Here is a 16,583-nt window from a genome sequence, read left to right as displayed (position 1 = left end):
ACTGACATTTATATGAAAACGTGTGATATAGGGACATTTCAAAATTGATATTTTATTATCGAATAGAGTAACCGTATTTCTAAAAATTTATTTTTAAAATGTTTATAAAATATAGATAACTCTGAAAATCGTATTCAATTGTAAAGTATGATCATTATAGTTTTATTGGAATATTTTAAACTTTATTTTGTATTTATATTTAATTTTTTTTTGCAGATAAACATGGAAAAACGATTACAGTCTATTAGGTTACCTAGAGACCTAACTTTAGGAGGTACCAAACAAAAGAAGATATTTACTCCCAATCTTAATGTAACACGGAATAAGGAAAAGAAAGAGTAAATTATTTTTTCTGTCACTAATTTTGTGTTTATTACTATATTTTGTAGACTATTCTTAAAAAATGAAGAGAAGAAAAAGCAAGTTAATAAAAGGAATTCAAGAAATAACAAAACATTTGAGAAAACGGAACGTTATGTACAATCCAGTGGAATTTTTTCTGATGGCATTGGTAACGATGCAATAAGAAAAGCTAGGTATGAAAGAGTGAGTGCTCCTAGAGATGATACTTCCATGATTATGCCAGTACCTAAAGTTAAAAAAGATGAGTGGCAAGTAAGTCATATTCTTGATAGTATTATATTGTATTATAATAATAACTTTAATATAGGTTGATAATAAAAATGAGCACAAGGTTTATGATGAAATAATGGGCTGTGATGACCCTAGTGATGATGACGAGAAATTGCCATTTGCACCACTTCCTTGGAGTGAGGCTGATCTCAAAGAAACCAAAGGTACCATTCTAACATTTTACTATTACCCTTTAAAACCTTCTCTTTTTAGTTCCTATTAAAGTTAAACCTGAAATAAAGGTAGAATATGATGAATCCAATTTAGATTTAACTAGGTGTAAGTTTAGGTAATAACTAATAAGAAGCTTAATAAATAATATTATTTTTAGTAAAAATTGATACTGATGCTATACCTGCAGAATTTCAAGATGACGATAGGTTTAGTGACTATAATCCAGCATTAATGTTATGGAGTGTAAGTAATTAAAAGATAAATATTGTATTTAACATATTAATGAATATTTAATATAGATGCCTGATTCATTTGCTGGTAAAGGTTTAAGTGATGACCCAAATATTAAAACACTATTCGATTATAAATTAAAGGAAATGTTAGAGGGTGAAATAGGTAAAATTCAAATTAGGAAATCAGGAAAAGTTGAGGTTTTAATAGGCTGTGTAAAATATAGTTTAGAACCAAGCAATCTACAAACTTTTCATGAGGTATGTATGCTCTATTAGTCAAATTTAATGTTACAGTTTTGTTTTGGTTTTTTTTTTCAGAAAGTTGTAGAAATTGATGTTGAAGAAACAAATACTGAAAAAAGTGCTGTTTTAGGAGATATACAAAGCAGATTCATTTTAAATCCTGATTGGCAATTTCTTTTAAAAAACTCATGATTTCAGTTGATTTTCAACTTAACGTGCCTAATTTATTTTATATTTCTAAGATTGTTATGGAACTGATGAAACATCTGTTAAAAATGTATATATTTAAATTTTTCACAAAATGTTACTTAATCGTAAATTGTATACAATGTGATAAGTTTCAACTGATACAATTTCTTCTATACAGTACAACCGTTCTTGGATTGTTTTAGATTTCCGTCACTTTTGTTTCTTCATTACAGTGCATTTGTATAATTTTTTGTGTTTGCAATAGATTCAGTTGAAACCTATATAATGTAAGTAATTTTAAGTAATGGTATGGCATTCATACCAAATTAGAAATAAAGTGAAAATTTACGAATAGTTTTTGTAATTATTTTAATAACTTAATATACATTAATAAAGAAATAGTCGTCTTGGTTTAATAAGGATAAATAAAGCAATATATAATGTCTAAATTTTTGTTGTCGTGACCAATTTTACAATGCATGAGTCATTAGTTATTTCAATAAAATTTTAGTTAAAAGTACATTCAATTCAGAATCAATTATTTCCATTCTTTACAAAAAACAAATATCATATAAAATATCGTTTTGTTTTGACATTAATATCATTTGGTAAATCGTAAGTACAATTATTCAGAAAAAGGTAAGTTTAAAGACTTGGAAATAAAGCAGAAAGTCTCAGTGACTTCATCAATCTGAAATAAAGAATAAACATAATAATAAAATAAGATTAACCATCGATCTAAATATAACTTACAACTTTTGTTGTTGGTTTTCCAGCACCATGCCCAGCTTTAGTTTCGATTCTTATTAATAGTGGATTCGTCTGTTGAGGTAGTTTTCCAATTTTATATTGCAATTCGGCAATAAACTTAAGTGAATGAAGAGGGACCACTCTATCATCATGATCAGCTGTTAGTAACAACGTAGCGGGATACTGGCCACCATCTAATTGAGCAAATTTGTAACAATTACTATAATTAAACTATATATAAGACCCTTACCTTTTGGTACTTGAATATTATGCAATGGGGAATATTTATAAAGATAACGAAACTGATCTTCTTCATCGGCACAACCATAATCTGACTTCCAAGCATACCCGATGGTGAACTTATGGTATCTTAACATATCAGAAAGACCCACTTGACATATGGCTGCTCCAAAGAGCTCTGGTGCTTGATTAATACAAGCTGCTACCAAAAGGCCTCCATTTGAACCTCCTTGTATAATAAGCTTGTTTGAAGAAGTATATTTCTCTTCAACTAAATATTTGGCCGCATATTGAAAATCATCAAAGCAATTTTGTTTTTTGTCGAATCTTCCACCATTATGCCAGTTATCCCCATACTCTCTAAAAGGAGTTAGTTAAAATTACGAAAAGAAATTGACGAAATCTACTTTACCCGCCTCCGCGAATATTTGCCAATGCAAAAACTCCATTAAAGTTATTTATAAAAGTTAACCTAGAAACACTAAATGATGGTGTTAAGTTAATGTTAAAACCGCCATATCCATAAAGTAAACAAGGCCTTGACCCATCTCTTATCAATCCTTTTTTATTAACTATAAACATAGGAATATTAGTTCCATCTTTGCTTTTGTAAAATATCTGCTTTGTTTCATAAGCTGAAGAATCCAAGTCACCAACTTTAGTTTCATGATACAGCTACAAACATACCAATAAAATAAGGCATATATTGATATAGAAATAATAAAAAACATATACCATTTCATTAATTTTATCTCCATTAAACTCAACTCTATATATAATGTTTGGTGTAAGAAATGAACAAAAACTATAAAACATTTCACTATGATATCTTTTTCCAGATATGGAAAACACTGTACCAATATCTAAATTAAAATCATATAGTTTTTTGCCAGTTTTGATATCAAATATATGCATTGTATTCTGAAATAAACATTGTTACTAATAGTGAATAATAAACTATGATTACTAATACCCTGACATCCTTCAAGTAAGTTACAACCAGCATAGTGTTATTGATAACATGGGCATCATCTAAAACATCTTTTGGATTTTCTTCTATCAAAGTAGTCCATTCTGATTCAGCTGTTTTGTTAAAATCAATTACTATGATTCTATAATTTGGTGCATTTTTATTAGTACGGAATAAAAACTTGTTATCAATGTTTGTAATATACTAAAATAACAGGAATAAACATTTCTTCATGTGAGCATTATAATTTTACCTCATAATCTGCTTCAAATTTAGTAACCACTGGGGTAAGTTCTAATTTTTTGGTAATTTTTTGATTTGGATCAACTTTAGCAAAGTAAAGTAAATAATTCTTACATCCCTTAATAGGTGTCAATACTAAATAAGTACCACAATGGCTAACACTGGCTCCTCTGTAATAATATTCAACTATGTATGAATTGTTTACATGATTCAAAAAATATTACATTCTTATCTCTTTATCTTCAAATTCAACAACTTCTATATCTTCTGACTGGTCAGTACCCAAAATATGGTAATAGAGTTTCTGATTTTCACTTGAGGTAGTTTCTGATCCATCTGCCTTACCAATTTGGTTTAAGTAGCCCTTTAATATATCCAATATATATTTTCAATTTAAACATAAAAAATATACCATTACCCCATAAAAAAATCCTTTATTGTCATGCATCCATGACATAGTTGAATATCTAACTTTCTTTAGTGTTTCAGGATAATCTTCACCTACAATATAAAATATAATTCATAACATATCAATTGTTGATAAACATTTTACACACCTGTCTCAACATTTTTAAATTTTATCTCTTTCCAGTCTGAACCACTTGCACTCAGAGCATAAGCAAATGTTTTTCCATCTTCAGAGAAACAGCTGTCAGATAAAGCAATTGTTCCATCATCTGATAATGTATTAGGATCTAGGAAAATCTTCCCTTCATCTTGCAAATTTTCCTGAACATATATTACACTTTGGTTCTGTAAACCTATATGTAGAAATTAAAAACCCACCAGTTTAAATATATGTTAATATGATACCTGAATTCCTATACTGGTAGTATTTATTTCCACGCTTAAAGGGAACTGAATATTTAGGATAATTCCATAACTTAGTTATCCTAGCTTTAATAGTTTCCTTGTATGGACAATTATCAATATATGGTCTGGTAACATCATTTTGAGCATCAACAAATTTTCTGGTTTGTTCTGAATCAGGATCCTCTAACCACCTATATGGATCAGAAACCTAAAAACTAGTTAAGTATTCGATTATAAGTTAATTGAAACTATATTTACCTGAGTTCCAAAATAATTTTCTGTCACTTTATCATCTCTTTGCACATCAGGATACTTAAAAGACATGTTTCTATAAAAATAAAGCGTAGGTGTCCTAATAATTCAAAAGAAATTATCTAAATGAAGTGCGCCTCCTTATATTACTACCTAAGTTTACAAATATTTCTAAATATAAAATGCATTAAGATGATTATATATTTAAATATTAGGGTTAGATTTTAACGTTTTCAAGGATTTTTTGACTAGTCAACATACATTTCGAAGGACAAAGAAAACAAAATATCATTAGTTACAGAGAAAGAGAGATAACTGTTGGCATGCTTAATACACGTGCCATCTGTAGGTACACACATAAAAATATATATTTACTTATATATTAGATAACTAGTAATACACAAGAACTCTCCATCTTATATTATAATCTTTTAAACATACAACTAACGTATGTTGTACTAAATTCTTAGATTTTGGTTTTCAAAAATATCGGATTTTAAAATTCTTACTTTCATATTTCTAGAAACAAAAAAAAAAAAACGGTTAAATGTAATATTTATACAATGTACCAAATAAAAATGTTTAAAATATGGTACATACATCTTATATGACCAGAAATACAAATTGGCTTTGTGGGAGGAGTAAAGTTTTATATGGGAAATAATGTCATGAAGATAGGACCAGTAATTTATTGCTCATGTTTCGTATATCTCTATGTGTATTCTTGTACCAATATATTTCTATAGAATACCAGTCCAGTAGAGGATATCACTACATAGTAGAAAACAAAGTCGCCTTTTCTGTCCCTATATCCCTATGTGCGCTTAAATCTTTAAAACTACGCAACGGATTTTGATGCGGTTTTTTTCAATAGATAGAGTGATTCAAGAGGAAGGTTTATATGTATAATACATGCATAATATACTAAGGCAACATTGCTAATTTTAGAGGTTTCTAACGTGATGTTGTAAATTAACCTATTTTTTAGGCTTATTTAGCAATTAGCAAAAACGCTGCCTAACCCTACGAGTTAGATCAAATTAATGTACTACAGTATTGTACACCATAAAAAGGTCTACAAAAAAGTCCGCGATGGTATATGTTTATCTTTTAGGGATAACCCACATTAACCATTTTTATTGTTTACTTTTTACGTGAGAAAATGGCTTATTTACGAAGCTATTTTAAGCAATACGGCATTAATCCTTATCGAATTAAGTACCTTAAATACAGTGTGCAATTAATATAGATCAATATGGTTCCTTACAGCATGTAAATTAAACAAATATTTTCGGAGATATTACACATTTAAAATTGGCGTTTAAAAATGTGTAATGTAATAAAAATTGTATGAATTTAGATATTTCAAAGATAGCAGGAAATCTTCATAGTAAGTATAGGGGAAGAGGAATTGTTTTACTCCAAATTTAATGCGTGCAGGCCAAGGGCAGTAATGAATGAACCAAAAATACTGGATCGATTTTAATCATGTTTTCATTGAGTGACATAGGCATATATATTTTATGCCCGTGCAAAGTCAGAGCGGGCCGCTATGTTTTTATATACAACGTTCATATTTTTTCTGTAGTGTATTTAATTTAGTATCAGCATTGCACCCGTGCGAAGCCGGGGCGGGTCGCTAGTTATGAAATAAAAATAAAAATTAATTGACGAAAATTTTTTATTATATCTTTTTATACCAGATAAATTAGTTTACTCTAAAAATAACTTGTATATTTAGATGCAAGCGTTCTCTACCTGGTCAACAATATAAGTTATTAACTAATCATATCTAATAAAATCTAAAACTACAATAAACTCTATTATGGAGACAAATATCTACAAAGGATGATACAGGTAAATGTAAAACTTGTAATAATAACAAAGATATAATTGAAGTTCTTCATAAATGCCTTTAGTGCAGTGGTGTACGGGTGGTATTTGGTAGGAATAAACATAAAAGACCACCACCTATCAGCAATGCTGCTACAATGAATGTTGGAGCTGGACAGTACATATCCAGCAAGGTTGCAATTACTATATTGCCTATTATACCGCCTAAACGAGCAGCAACCATAGATATAGCAATACCAGTAGCCCTGTGAACAAAGACAAAATTACAACACTCGAAAGTTGTCAATAAAAAGCTTAAAACATACCTGAGATTGGTTGGAAAAATTTCGGTGATTAAGCAATCTAGAGCAGCGTTACCACAAGAGATGACACTGCTGAAAGTTGCTGACACAATCAAGTTTTGCGTTTTATTGTAAACGAAATACATAGATGCTGCGCATGTACCAGATGAAAGAGTACTGAAAACTGAAGAACAAACAAGTCAAATAAGTATAATTATTCAGTAAACCGACACAGTTACCTAAGAAGAATTTTCTGCCAAGTCTATCCATTCCTAATACTGCTATGATGTTACTAGGAAGTGCCGCAGCTACTGTGATCAAAGATTCCATAAACACAGATTGACTGATTTTTTCATTACAAATACCGCCAGCATGTTGACTTCCTATATTCACAACAAAATCGGTTACTTGGCAGACTGAAGCTGTCTCGTTGGGTCTGAGACGACTGAATTCGTCAAAACGATTGAAAAGTTCAGGGAACCACATCATAAGACCGTAATAACTGTAAAATTATAATTAATATATGAAGAAATATTATGAAAAATATATTCCAAAATCATACCCAATATGGAAGGTGAAGTTTATAGTGATTGAAATCAAAGTAAACGTCAATATAGGGGAAATAAATAGTTGTTTACTGTTATCCACGATGCTTGCTATGGTTCTACTTAGTTTGCTTCGCTTTTCTTCTGAGGCTTCTTTGTCCAAAGCCCTCTGATATTCTTCTTCCAAAATAAGGTGTTTGACAGGATAATCTTCGGCATCGTTACCCGTATTGACATGATAAATGTGTTTGAAGATAGCAATGGCTTCTTCGCTTTTTCCTCTTGTTAACAAGTACTTTGGACTTTCCGGCAAGAAACATAATAAGATGGCAACAACAAATGATGGTAAAGCCATAACAAGAAGGAAAATCCTCCATGAATTGTATATGAAGTATGATGTTGAGAAACCGATCTCAGCAGGTATAATTAACCAAGCTAAGCCGGCGACGAAAAGGTTTCCTAAAGTCCAGAAAGCTGCCATGAAAGATAACATGGAGCCTCTCTTGGATTTAGGTTGAAATTCAGCAAAATATGGCCAAATTACAGGCCCGCTACCGCCGAGTCTGTAAAATAATTAAAAAATGTGAATTAATTTATAATTAAACCATACGTGTTTATATGTGAAAGTAACCCTGGGACTCTTGGGAAATCTTTAAAAATCTTCAAATTTTATAAACAATACTAATCATCGTGCAAATTATTATAAGCCAGTTTGGGAACTACATTCGAATTAATAAACGATTGATAATCATTTAAACAAACAAATAAATTTCCAAAGCATAGTGTTCTCGAATATACAGCTTTATGTTGAAATACGATAATGGCCTTATTTAACAGTACATAAGTGATTTAACATCTCATATCTAAAATTTTATGAGGAATCGGAATACGTGGTGTATAAAATCGTATTTTGCAAGGTTACATTTTCTTTATGTTAATCGAACATTAATGGATGAATCATTATTTTTAAAATATTGAGTGTTTGGAATTAGAATATTGACGAATGGTTTCTAACGTTGATTATTTTGTTAATTAGTGTTGATAATGTCTGTATATTTCTATACTCGGCAGAGTATTAGTTTGTCGGTTTATTGAGTCGCATATTTCGAAACCCATTTAAATAGTAACGATCGATGTCCGTGAAGTATGAATAGATATTTAATCAATAAATCTTATTTAATTTCGTAGATAAACCATACGATTTAAACATTTTTCTAATAATTTTAAGATTTTTTTTGTCCAATATATCGATATATTTGTTAGCCGATATTTTTCGATAGTTTTTCAAAAAAAGCATAAATATATTTCTTTAACGTTATACGAAACTTTTTAACTATTTGAAATAAAACTTTAAATTGGTAAATTTTAAGATTTAATAAAAATATCTCTACTTTTAAAAATATTCAGAGAATATCGAATATTTTTTGGGCCGATTTATCAATATTCCTTTTTTTTTCTCACAAATATCAATCGAAAATCTTTTGTAAAATATCGATATTTTTCGAAGTTGTTGCAAAAAAAATATCGACATTTTTTTCTCTGATATATCGATTTTTTTTTAAATAACATGATCAAAAAAATCTTTCCGAGTAATAATTCGCTTAATTCCATTAAACCCAAAACATAATTGATTCATGTGATTCATATGATTTATACATTTAAATAATAACATAAAATCTTTTACCATAAACGATATTTTACAACTATATATATATATATATATATATATATATATATATATATATATATATATATATATATATATATATCTTAATAAAACATTTGGTTACCGTTATTGGACAAAGATTTAATACTTAGATATAAATATTAAATATAATACTTACGCCGCCCCATTTAAGAATCTGAACAACATGAACCACTCATATGACTGGCAAAAACTGGATGCCACGATGCATAGAGCGTTCATGAAGGAACTTGCAATAAGCACCTTCTTTCGACCAACTGCGTCTGCCACCGAACCCCAGGAATAGGCCCCAGCCATCATCCCTATTAGCAGAATAATGACGTTTTAATGTAAATAAGTTATGGTTGAATAATACTTACCGATGAAGATGATGGAGTTGAGCCATCCTTTCGTCTGGGTGTTAAGATCGAGATCACATTGGGCCGAAGGGAGAATGAAGGACATCGAGATGACGTCCATCTCCTCCGAGGTGCTTACGAATCCACATATTGCTAGAAGAAGATAGTGAAACTTTCCATATTCAGTTAATTCGATGGCCCTTTCAAAATCTGCCTTGTCGCTATTTCCTTTTTCCACATCGGCTAGTGCCTAAAACAACAATCGACAAGTTAATAAACATTTTTCTCGGTAAATGATTAATTCAAAATCTAACTAAACTACGATCGAATACAAATAACTATTAAAATAAACCTAATATACCATTGTTCCAAATACCCCAAGTACTAACTCACTAACTGAAATGAACAAGAAAATTACAGCAAGCTGTTCAATATACGAATGAATAAAACTAGCGCAGTTCTAAAATTAAAAAGGAATGGCCTAATCAAATCAAAACAACGAACAATACATTTTTTCTTTTGATAAAGTTCTCTACTATGCGAAAAACATAACTAGTAACACAAAAAGAATGCCATAAAGTGAATGTTCTATTGAAAAGTAAAATAGATAACCATAAAGCTTTTACAAGCGAACAAAGGGAAATTAGACGGTTATCATTTCAATGATTTCCTCAATACAAAACTACAAAATAAGTCACCAGAACGCAAAAATACCTCAAGACTTGGCCTGCGTTGGGTATTTTCACTTTTCATCTCTTAGGAATAGCGTCTAGAGCCTTTTGTAACGAAATTATACAAACTTTTTGCTAAAACGTTAGATAACTATTCAAGTCCACTATACGTAATGTTAACTCAATTCAGATACAATATACAACAAGAACATAGCCAACTTACCTTTGAAAAATCAGTCTTTGGTGTTGGATTTGATAGCTCTTTGGAACCACAGCCGTTTAGAGCACTCTCGTTATTTACATCACAATTTTCCTTGTGTTTTAATGGAGGTTCACCTTCTACCATTCTATGTATGAAACAAGAGTTATTTATTTTCGGTTTGGAGCAAAAAATGGATTCCTTGCGGTGGATATAAAATATGGGGGGCGGCACTTAATGGGGGTAGCGGGCTGTGTTTTTAGCGAAAGCTCTATAACAAAATCAAAATTTTAATCAACATTTACCGAAGTGTCTCAAAATATTATCGGATATTGAATCGTATAGTATTTCATTGAATAAATAAGCAAAATGTTTTTAAACTAAAATATAATAAACGTTTATGCGAGGTTGCTGATAGGAATCATAAAATTAGCTCGCAATAGTTGATTTGCATTTTTTCACACTCATTAAATCTAATGATAGAAACAAATATAAGCAATAATGATTAAAAGAATTACTCGGGCAAGAGACTATATCAGTTTAGGAACGAATTATATATTAAAGGTATTTTCTGGAGTTCATTAAAACAATTATTAATGAATGTTTTACATGTGTATTATGTACAAAATTAAAAGTTCTCTAGTGTGAAATATCAAGGAAATGATATTTTTTGTTTATATGGAAAAAACTGTTGTTTTTCAAGAACTTTTCATTGACATTATATCACGCTCTTTAATTGACCTAATGCAGTATGTAGCACAAGCAACATATATTCATTTAGAATCACTTTTATAGTTAAACGGACAATAACGAAGTTTATAAATCGTCTATTTTTGGATGTTTTTAATGCGCATATTACACCGGACTCTTTCCTATCAGAAGTAGAGATGTATATAAGAAGCTCACTATATCGTTGACTCACCAATTGATTATGTCAATTGAACTAAACAGCGATGGTTCTTAATTAATTTGTAATTGAAAACAATTTACTCCATAAGAGTCTATCTCGATGATTAACTTCTAACGTTTTGAAAGTTCTTTTTTTTTAGTTTACAGAAATCGAAAACAAAACATTTAAACTGTTTTACATATTTTTAAAAACAAACTATAAATTCTCATTTATAATAAAACAACTTCATTTAACAATAAACCGTCTGAAATTTATGATTGTTACGATTCATTTATCCGCCACTGCGTATGCTAATAAATTAAATAACAAAAACAGCTAAAAAACTGAGATACTATTTGGGATATGGTAACAAAATATTCAGTGATATTTAATCATTAAAACGTGAATCAAATATAATGTCTTCATTATTTAACAATAGTAAAAATGATCTGTCAACAGCCTTGTATTTAATACAATATATATTATCAAAAGTATTTAGTTGAAAAGCTGACAAAAAAAATCAGACATCCATGTAATTACAATCATTTTCTAAATATCACTCTAGTTATATAAATTTGTATTTATAAAGCAAAACAAATTATGTTATACATTGTTTTTTTATGTAACTGAAATATATTTTTAAGAATACTTACATTTTTGAAATCATAAATAAAAAACTTTGGTCACAGTTCTTCATTTATCAAATGATGGTGTTTAAAATCCAAGAAAAATAACATTCCGATATTAGTTAAAAGGAAGATAATTATAAAGTAGAACACAGTTATGAAAATATTTTTCGCGGATTGTAACTTGAGCGATTGGTACACCTGATTTAACTGATTATCTGTGGGTAACTAACAGCTTCCAGCTACAGTATAGTGGGACATAATACCGCCTATCTCAAATGAGCAAAAGAAGGGATTTTGGTTTTTAAAGGAAGATGAACCTTGTATGTTCACTGGTTTACACGAAAATAGGCTTTTACTTAACAATCATTGGTGATAGTCTATGTTTACTTTTATTCTAATATAACAAACCACTATTGTCACAAAGAAAGTACGGTTACCGTCATTACCAAAGTTCTTATTGATAATTTAACATATTTTCATAGGTATCACACGTAAATTTGTTTATCTTATTTATATACAATTCGGATAATAAGCACAATATTTACAACAAATACAATTCTTGTTAATTCATAGACCCTATTCATTAACTCAAAAGCTTAAGTAAATAAAATCTATCACCGATATAGTGGAATGAACTGTTAGAGATTTGATTAGTACTATTGTTTAATGATTTGTTTTCAAGAAACCCTTTTACTCATTAAACTATTGGAAAATAATTTGCAATCCATTTCAAACTAAACTTTGACATATCTAACATTAATATTACATTTTCATAAAATGTACTCATTATATATTTATCATGTGCAGTTTGTAAATTTGTTGTTAATTAAAAAAAAAGTTTGCTCAGTTATAAAATATGCATCTCAGTTCTAAAATTATAAATAAGAGTAACAAAAATTAACTGTACTAATAAACCCTTTTAAAATACTAGAAAACAATTCTCATCTTCAGATCCAAAAATCAAATAATGTTATCTCAAAAATAGTTGATTTTCCATGGAAAACATGAAATTATTAGAGAATAATTTGTTATTTAAACTTAATGTTGACATCTTTGACATTTTATTCGGCATATTAATAAACACTGTTTGTGAAGGTCATAAAAATATTAAAAAATTTGTTGTTATTGGTTGAGTCATGATGGCAACTCGTTATATTTTTCCTAATTAAGGTTGTTAATTTTATTTTAATTTTTTCCTAACTGCTGTTAAAAACAAATCTTATTGTCAAGTTGGCGTGTTGACGTCTATCATATGACAAAAGCGAGATAAACATTTAAAATATTAATTTAAGTATAGTTTGGGTTTATGTTTAATTCATAAGCTTGATCTTGCAGCCAAAAACTACTGAATCATGTCACAAGACGAATAATGTAGTTCTACTCGTTATCTATAATTAAAATATATATTTAGACTATTCATAGCTTGAATCACATCGACAAAATGAATATTATTAAATGGAACTGTGTGATAAGAATGCATTACTATGATGCATGGGTAACAATTGAAAATGTAATTGCCAAATTAGAACCAACTGAATTTCTTTTGAATACCTAGACGTCAAAAGGAACTGATAATTTCCGGCTATTGTTGCATTACTATTATCAACGATGACATAAGGTGCTCCACATTCCAAACTACGCTACTAGTAATTAAAAGAATCAAAAAAAATCATCTTTGCATTATTCTGACTCGTGATTGTACACGTTTTATAAAGTCAAGTTGACATAGAAATCGATGCCAATAATATAACCAAATATTGGCTCCTTGCGGTAATTATAGATAATGATGAAGCACATTCTCATTTTGATTTATTACAGAATCTAAAATCAACCCTTTCATGTAACAATTATCGACATTATTACAATTAAGTTGAAACTAATATCAGAATTTTTAAAAAATCAGCAGTGATGTATTAACAGGGCAAATAATGTGCGTTAAAAAATATATTTTTTTAAAAACTGTTTTAATTAAAATAAAATAAAATAATTAATTCTCTGAATCTTTCGATATTGAAAGTTGTTGTACTGTAAATGTGTGCAATCACGGTACAATTGCGTGTATTGAAACACCGGAGGACACCAAAATCAACAAATAACAGGAACAATAGAAATTTGAAACAAGTGAAATTAGAACCGCCTATTTATTTTATTTTCGTGATTTGACCTAATAATGATGGTTATTTCTTTTTGTGATGAAAATTGCTTATCTTAACACTTTAACAACATATAGAGAAAGTATCGACATGTGTAATAATTGTCACGATAGTATATTATTTTAGCAAATATTCGTTATTTTTAATTCTCCATATAGTTAAATTCAGTAGCAGTAATTATAACTATTGACAATATGATAAAATTAAGGGAAAATCTGCTATATGTACGCAAGTATGATAAATCCCATTAAAAATATTTATTTTTTGATTAGAAAATTAGAAGAGAATACGACGAAAATATATGCAACTAAAAATTCCATTATTTATTATATGTTACATAGAATTGTATTATTTTATATTTATTAAATTATTAATATTATATTAATATGAATTAGTAAATTTTGAAATTCATAATGTTTATGCAACTAAAAATACTGTAGGATATTTAAACATTATATTAGATTGCCGATTTCCCCTTCAACATTGTCATTATTAAATTCTTGTTAGGATTAAAAGTAAATTATACACATTTCGTTTACTTTAATAGATATGAAGATAAATCCTATAACAATGTTCAAGTAAACACTGATAATGAATATTTTGCAAACACCCTTTCATTTTATATCAGAAATATATGATCTGTAAAAATAAAACCGTATTATATTATCAAAAGAATCAAAAAATGCATGAAAAAAAGGTCGGTAAAAGGATCGAAACACGACGTATATACATTTTTTAAGTGATAAAAGGAACATTTATTATCATTCTTTCGTTAATTTCCACTTAACATAGTTATTATTTTCATTTATAACAGAAAATGACGCATCTTTTCCCCGCAATGAGCGATAATTAGCAAGACATCAGTAAGATGAAATATCCAAGAATGCCTTGAAGCTGTAAAACTATAGCATGAAATCTACGTAAGACTTATGCGTTTATTAACACAATAGTCGAAAAAAGAAGTAGTTATCGATGGTTTCGTATACAGAAGGTTAGTGAAATTAGGACGCTCGTTATTTTGTTGTTAAGATTTAAACAAAAATGGAAAAGTCACTATTTATTACAAAAATTATCTGAATTTCTATTAAACATTTAGGTTAAGGAGTAACAAACACCTTCTGAATTATTTTAAAAACTTACCGGTAGTTTTCAGCCGAGATGGAACGAGAAATGACTGCAGGGCTAAGCCTCCGCAGTTGATACTGTAGTTTCAAAATCATGGCAAAACTTATATAGTAGCAGTTCAAACAATGTGCTGTGATCGCTAAGTAAACACATATGTACGCTTTAAATTAATTACCATTTAACAACAATTAAACTAAATTGAGATGAGTAGGGGGCTCTTTGGCAATGGTTTTTTTCTTGATGGGCTTGGGCCCTACTTAGCCAAAAAGAAAATGGTATTTCTTAGTTAATTTAGTTCAGTGTAATGCGGTTTTAACCAGAATATATATAGAGAATTATTCATAATATACTTTTTATTATATTTATTCCTTATACGTATATGTAACAAATTTTTTTGCCGTATATGATGAAGCATATAGTCTTTCTTTATTCCTAATTGTCAAGTTTTCGATTTATCAATTAAAAACGAATGATCATAAATTCATCATTTCATATTATTTATATCCGATATACGTACTAATTATTTACATGTGAAGAAATCTTTATTTTATTCGTACTATAATTATTTTGATATTTATAATTATTAAGGGATTGTTTCATTTAAAATAATATATAATAGTTTATCGTATTATTAATAATCCTTTTATATTTGATTACAATTTCTTTATTTTAAGTAATATTTATGAATGAGTCGAAGTTTGTCACAACATATTAACTGCTTCATTAATGCTATTGGCGAATCATTTTTAAATATTCGATTACCTAGAATCCTAAATCATCTTAACAAAGTATAATGGAAATTTTCTTTTTAATTTTAATAGCGACGAAAATTGATAATTTAGTAACATTGAAAATATGGTTTAAACAAATCTTTGTCTATAAATTTGTGATAAGGTAAAAGATTAAATATACTTAAATGACAAGGTGTAATATTTGTTGAAACTCTTAGTTTATAACTCTTTGATAAATAATAATTGCCTTCTTTTGTTTTAAATATGATTTTATTTACAAAAACGTGTCAGGTTTCATAATATAGAAACGCAAATTCTGTTGTACGAAATGCGTCACAAAAATTAATTTTTCAGATGCGAAAAGAACGACGCGCCTAATCCAACGAAAATAATATTAATTAAGAATAATAAATAAGAAGCATTCTTTCATGCATTAGATATACGCCTACTTACATAATTAGTGGTCCAACAAACATAGTTTTGATAGGTATTGTATAAAACGCACAAATTATTTTAAACAATAACGACAAATAAATGATTAATAAATATTTTCACTAAAACATTTTCAAAGTTGATATAGAAAAATACACAACAGGGCGATGATACTGCTAGTATAGTTACTTGAAATCATTATAATGGACAGTGACAATAACATTAATTCTATTTGTTAACAGGCCTTAAAGCAAGGTCTTTACAATACGAACCCTATTCTTTGTATTAGCT

At 28.7% G+C, this 16,583-nt stretch overlaps 3 protein-coding genes across 7 annotated transcripts; 1 reads left to right on the top strand and 2 right to left on the bottom strand.

Moving 5' to 3' along the window:
• Nucleotides 1-5: 5 nt before the first annotated feature.
• LOC143197177 (DNA-directed RNA polymerase III subunit RPC4) lies at nt 6-1,826 on the top strand. Of its 2 annotated transcripts, XM_076405408.1 has the most exons (8): nt 6-145; nt 217-338; nt 390-615; nt 671-797; nt 847-912; nt 965-1,050; nt 1,107-1,298; nt 1,359-1,826. In XM_076405408.1, exons 2-8 carry the CDS (start codon nt 223-225, stop codon nt 1,473-1,475), a joined length of 930 nt encoding a protein of 309 aa, XP_076261523.1. In that variant the 5' UTR covers nt 6-145; nt 217-222; the 3' UTR covers nt 1,476-1,826. The 2 variants fall into 2 exon arrangements, with proteins under 2 accessions (XP_076261523.1, XP_076261524.1); XM_076405409.1 differs by lacking the exon at nt 847-912 and having other exon boundaries at nt 1,359-1,496.
• On the bottom strand, nt 1,825-5,028 carry LOC143197162 (prolyl endopeptidase). Its single transcript, XM_076405383.1, has 13 exons — nt 4,894-5,028; nt 4,747-4,840; nt 4,489-4,696; nt 4,233-4,436; nt 4,094-4,176; nt 3,900-4,039; nt 3,686-3,845; nt 3,436-3,636; nt 3,198-3,383; nt 2,875-3,137; nt 2,473-2,822; nt 2,226-2,416; nt 1,825-2,163 (listed from the first exon to the last, which is right to left on the bottom strand). The coding sequence occupies exons 1-13, from the start codon at nt 4,926-4,928 to the stop codon at nt 2,098-2,100; spliced, it is 2,181 nt and encodes a 726-aa protein (XP_076261498.1). The 5' UTR covers nt 4,929-5,028; the 3' UTR covers nt 1,825-2,097.
• Nucleotides 5,029-6,403: 1,375 nt separating this feature from the next.
• LOC143197165 (synaptic vesicle glycoprotein 2B) lies at nt 6,404-16,579 on the bottom strand. Of its 4 annotated transcripts, XM_076405393.1 has the most exons (9): nt 15,145-15,267; nt 10,358-10,604; nt 10,178-10,269; nt 9,485-9,713; nt 9,265-9,427; nt 7,438-7,983; nt 7,115-7,377; nt 6,900-7,059; nt 6,404-6,839 (listed from the first exon to the last, which is right to left on the bottom strand). In XM_076405393.1, exons 3-9 carry the CDS (start codon nt 10,214-10,216, stop codon nt 6,656-6,658), a joined length of 1,584 nt encoding a protein of 527 aa, XP_076261508.1. In that variant the 5' UTR covers nt 10,217-10,269; nt 10,358-10,604; nt 15,145-15,267; the 3' UTR covers nt 6,404-6,655. The 4 variants fall into 4 exon arrangements, with proteins under 4 accessions (XP_076261508.1, XP_076261505.1, XP_076261504.1 ...); XM_076405390.1 differs by lacking the exons at nt 10,178-10,269; nt 15,145-15,267 and adding an exon at nt 16,314-16,579; XM_076405389.1 differs by lacking the exon at nt 10,178-10,269 and having other exon boundaries at nt 15,145-15,500.
• Between the last annotated feature and the right edge of the window lie 4 nt (nt 16,580-16,583).

The sequence above is a fragment of the Rhynchophorus ferrugineus genome, unplaced genomic scaffold (genome assembly GCF_030347505.1).
Source record: "Rhynchophorus ferrugineus isolate W39M unplaced genomic scaffold, kcgeb_rfMv2 rfM5, whole genome shotgun sequence".
Classification (NCBI taxonomy): domain Eukaryota; kingdom Metazoa; phylum Arthropoda; class Insecta; order Coleoptera; family Curculionidae; genus Rhynchophorus; species Rhynchophorus ferrugineus.
This window is presented reverse-complemented; position numbering and strand designations above follow the sequence as displayed.

Excerpts from the sequence above, each read along its gene's own strand:
- LOC143197177 (XM_076405408.1), top strand. The coding sequence starts at position 223 with ATGGAAAAACGATTACAGTCTATTAGGTTACCTAGAGACCTAACTTTA. Across the intron at positions 1,051-1,106 it reads CAGCATTAATGTTATGGAGT|ATGCCTGATTCATTTGCTGG; the intron begins GTAAGTAATTAA and ends TATTTAATATAG. Across the intron at positions 1,299-1,358 it reads ATCTACAAACTTTTCATGAG|AAAGTTGTAGAAATTGATGT; the intron begins GTATGTATGCTC and ends TTTTTTTTTCAG.
- LOC143197162 (XM_076405383.1), bottom strand. The coding sequence starts at position 4,928 with ATGCATTTTATATTTAGAAATATTTGTAAACTTAG. Across the intron at positions 3,384-3,435 it reads CTTACTTGAAGGATGTCAGG|AATACAATGCATATATTTGA; the intron begins GTATTAGTAATC and ends TGTTTATTTCAG. Across the intron at positions 2,823-2,874 it reads GCAAATATTCGCGGAGGCGG|AGAGTATGGGGATAACTGGC; the intron begins GTAAAGTAGATT and ends AACTCCTTTTAG.
- LOC143197165 (XM_076405390.1), bottom strand. The coding sequence starts at position 10,480 with ATGGTAGAAGGTGAACCTCCATTAAAACACAAGGAAAATTGTGATGTA. Across the intron at positions 7,060-7,114 it reads TGGCAGAAAATTCTTCTTAG|TTTTCAGTACTCTTTCATCT; the intron begins GTAACTGTGTCG and ends TTTGTTCTTCAG. Across the intron at positions 6,840-6,899 it reads ATTTTTCCAACCAATCTCAG|GGCTACTGGTATTGCTATAT; the intron begins GTATGTTTTAAG and ends CTTTGTTCACAG.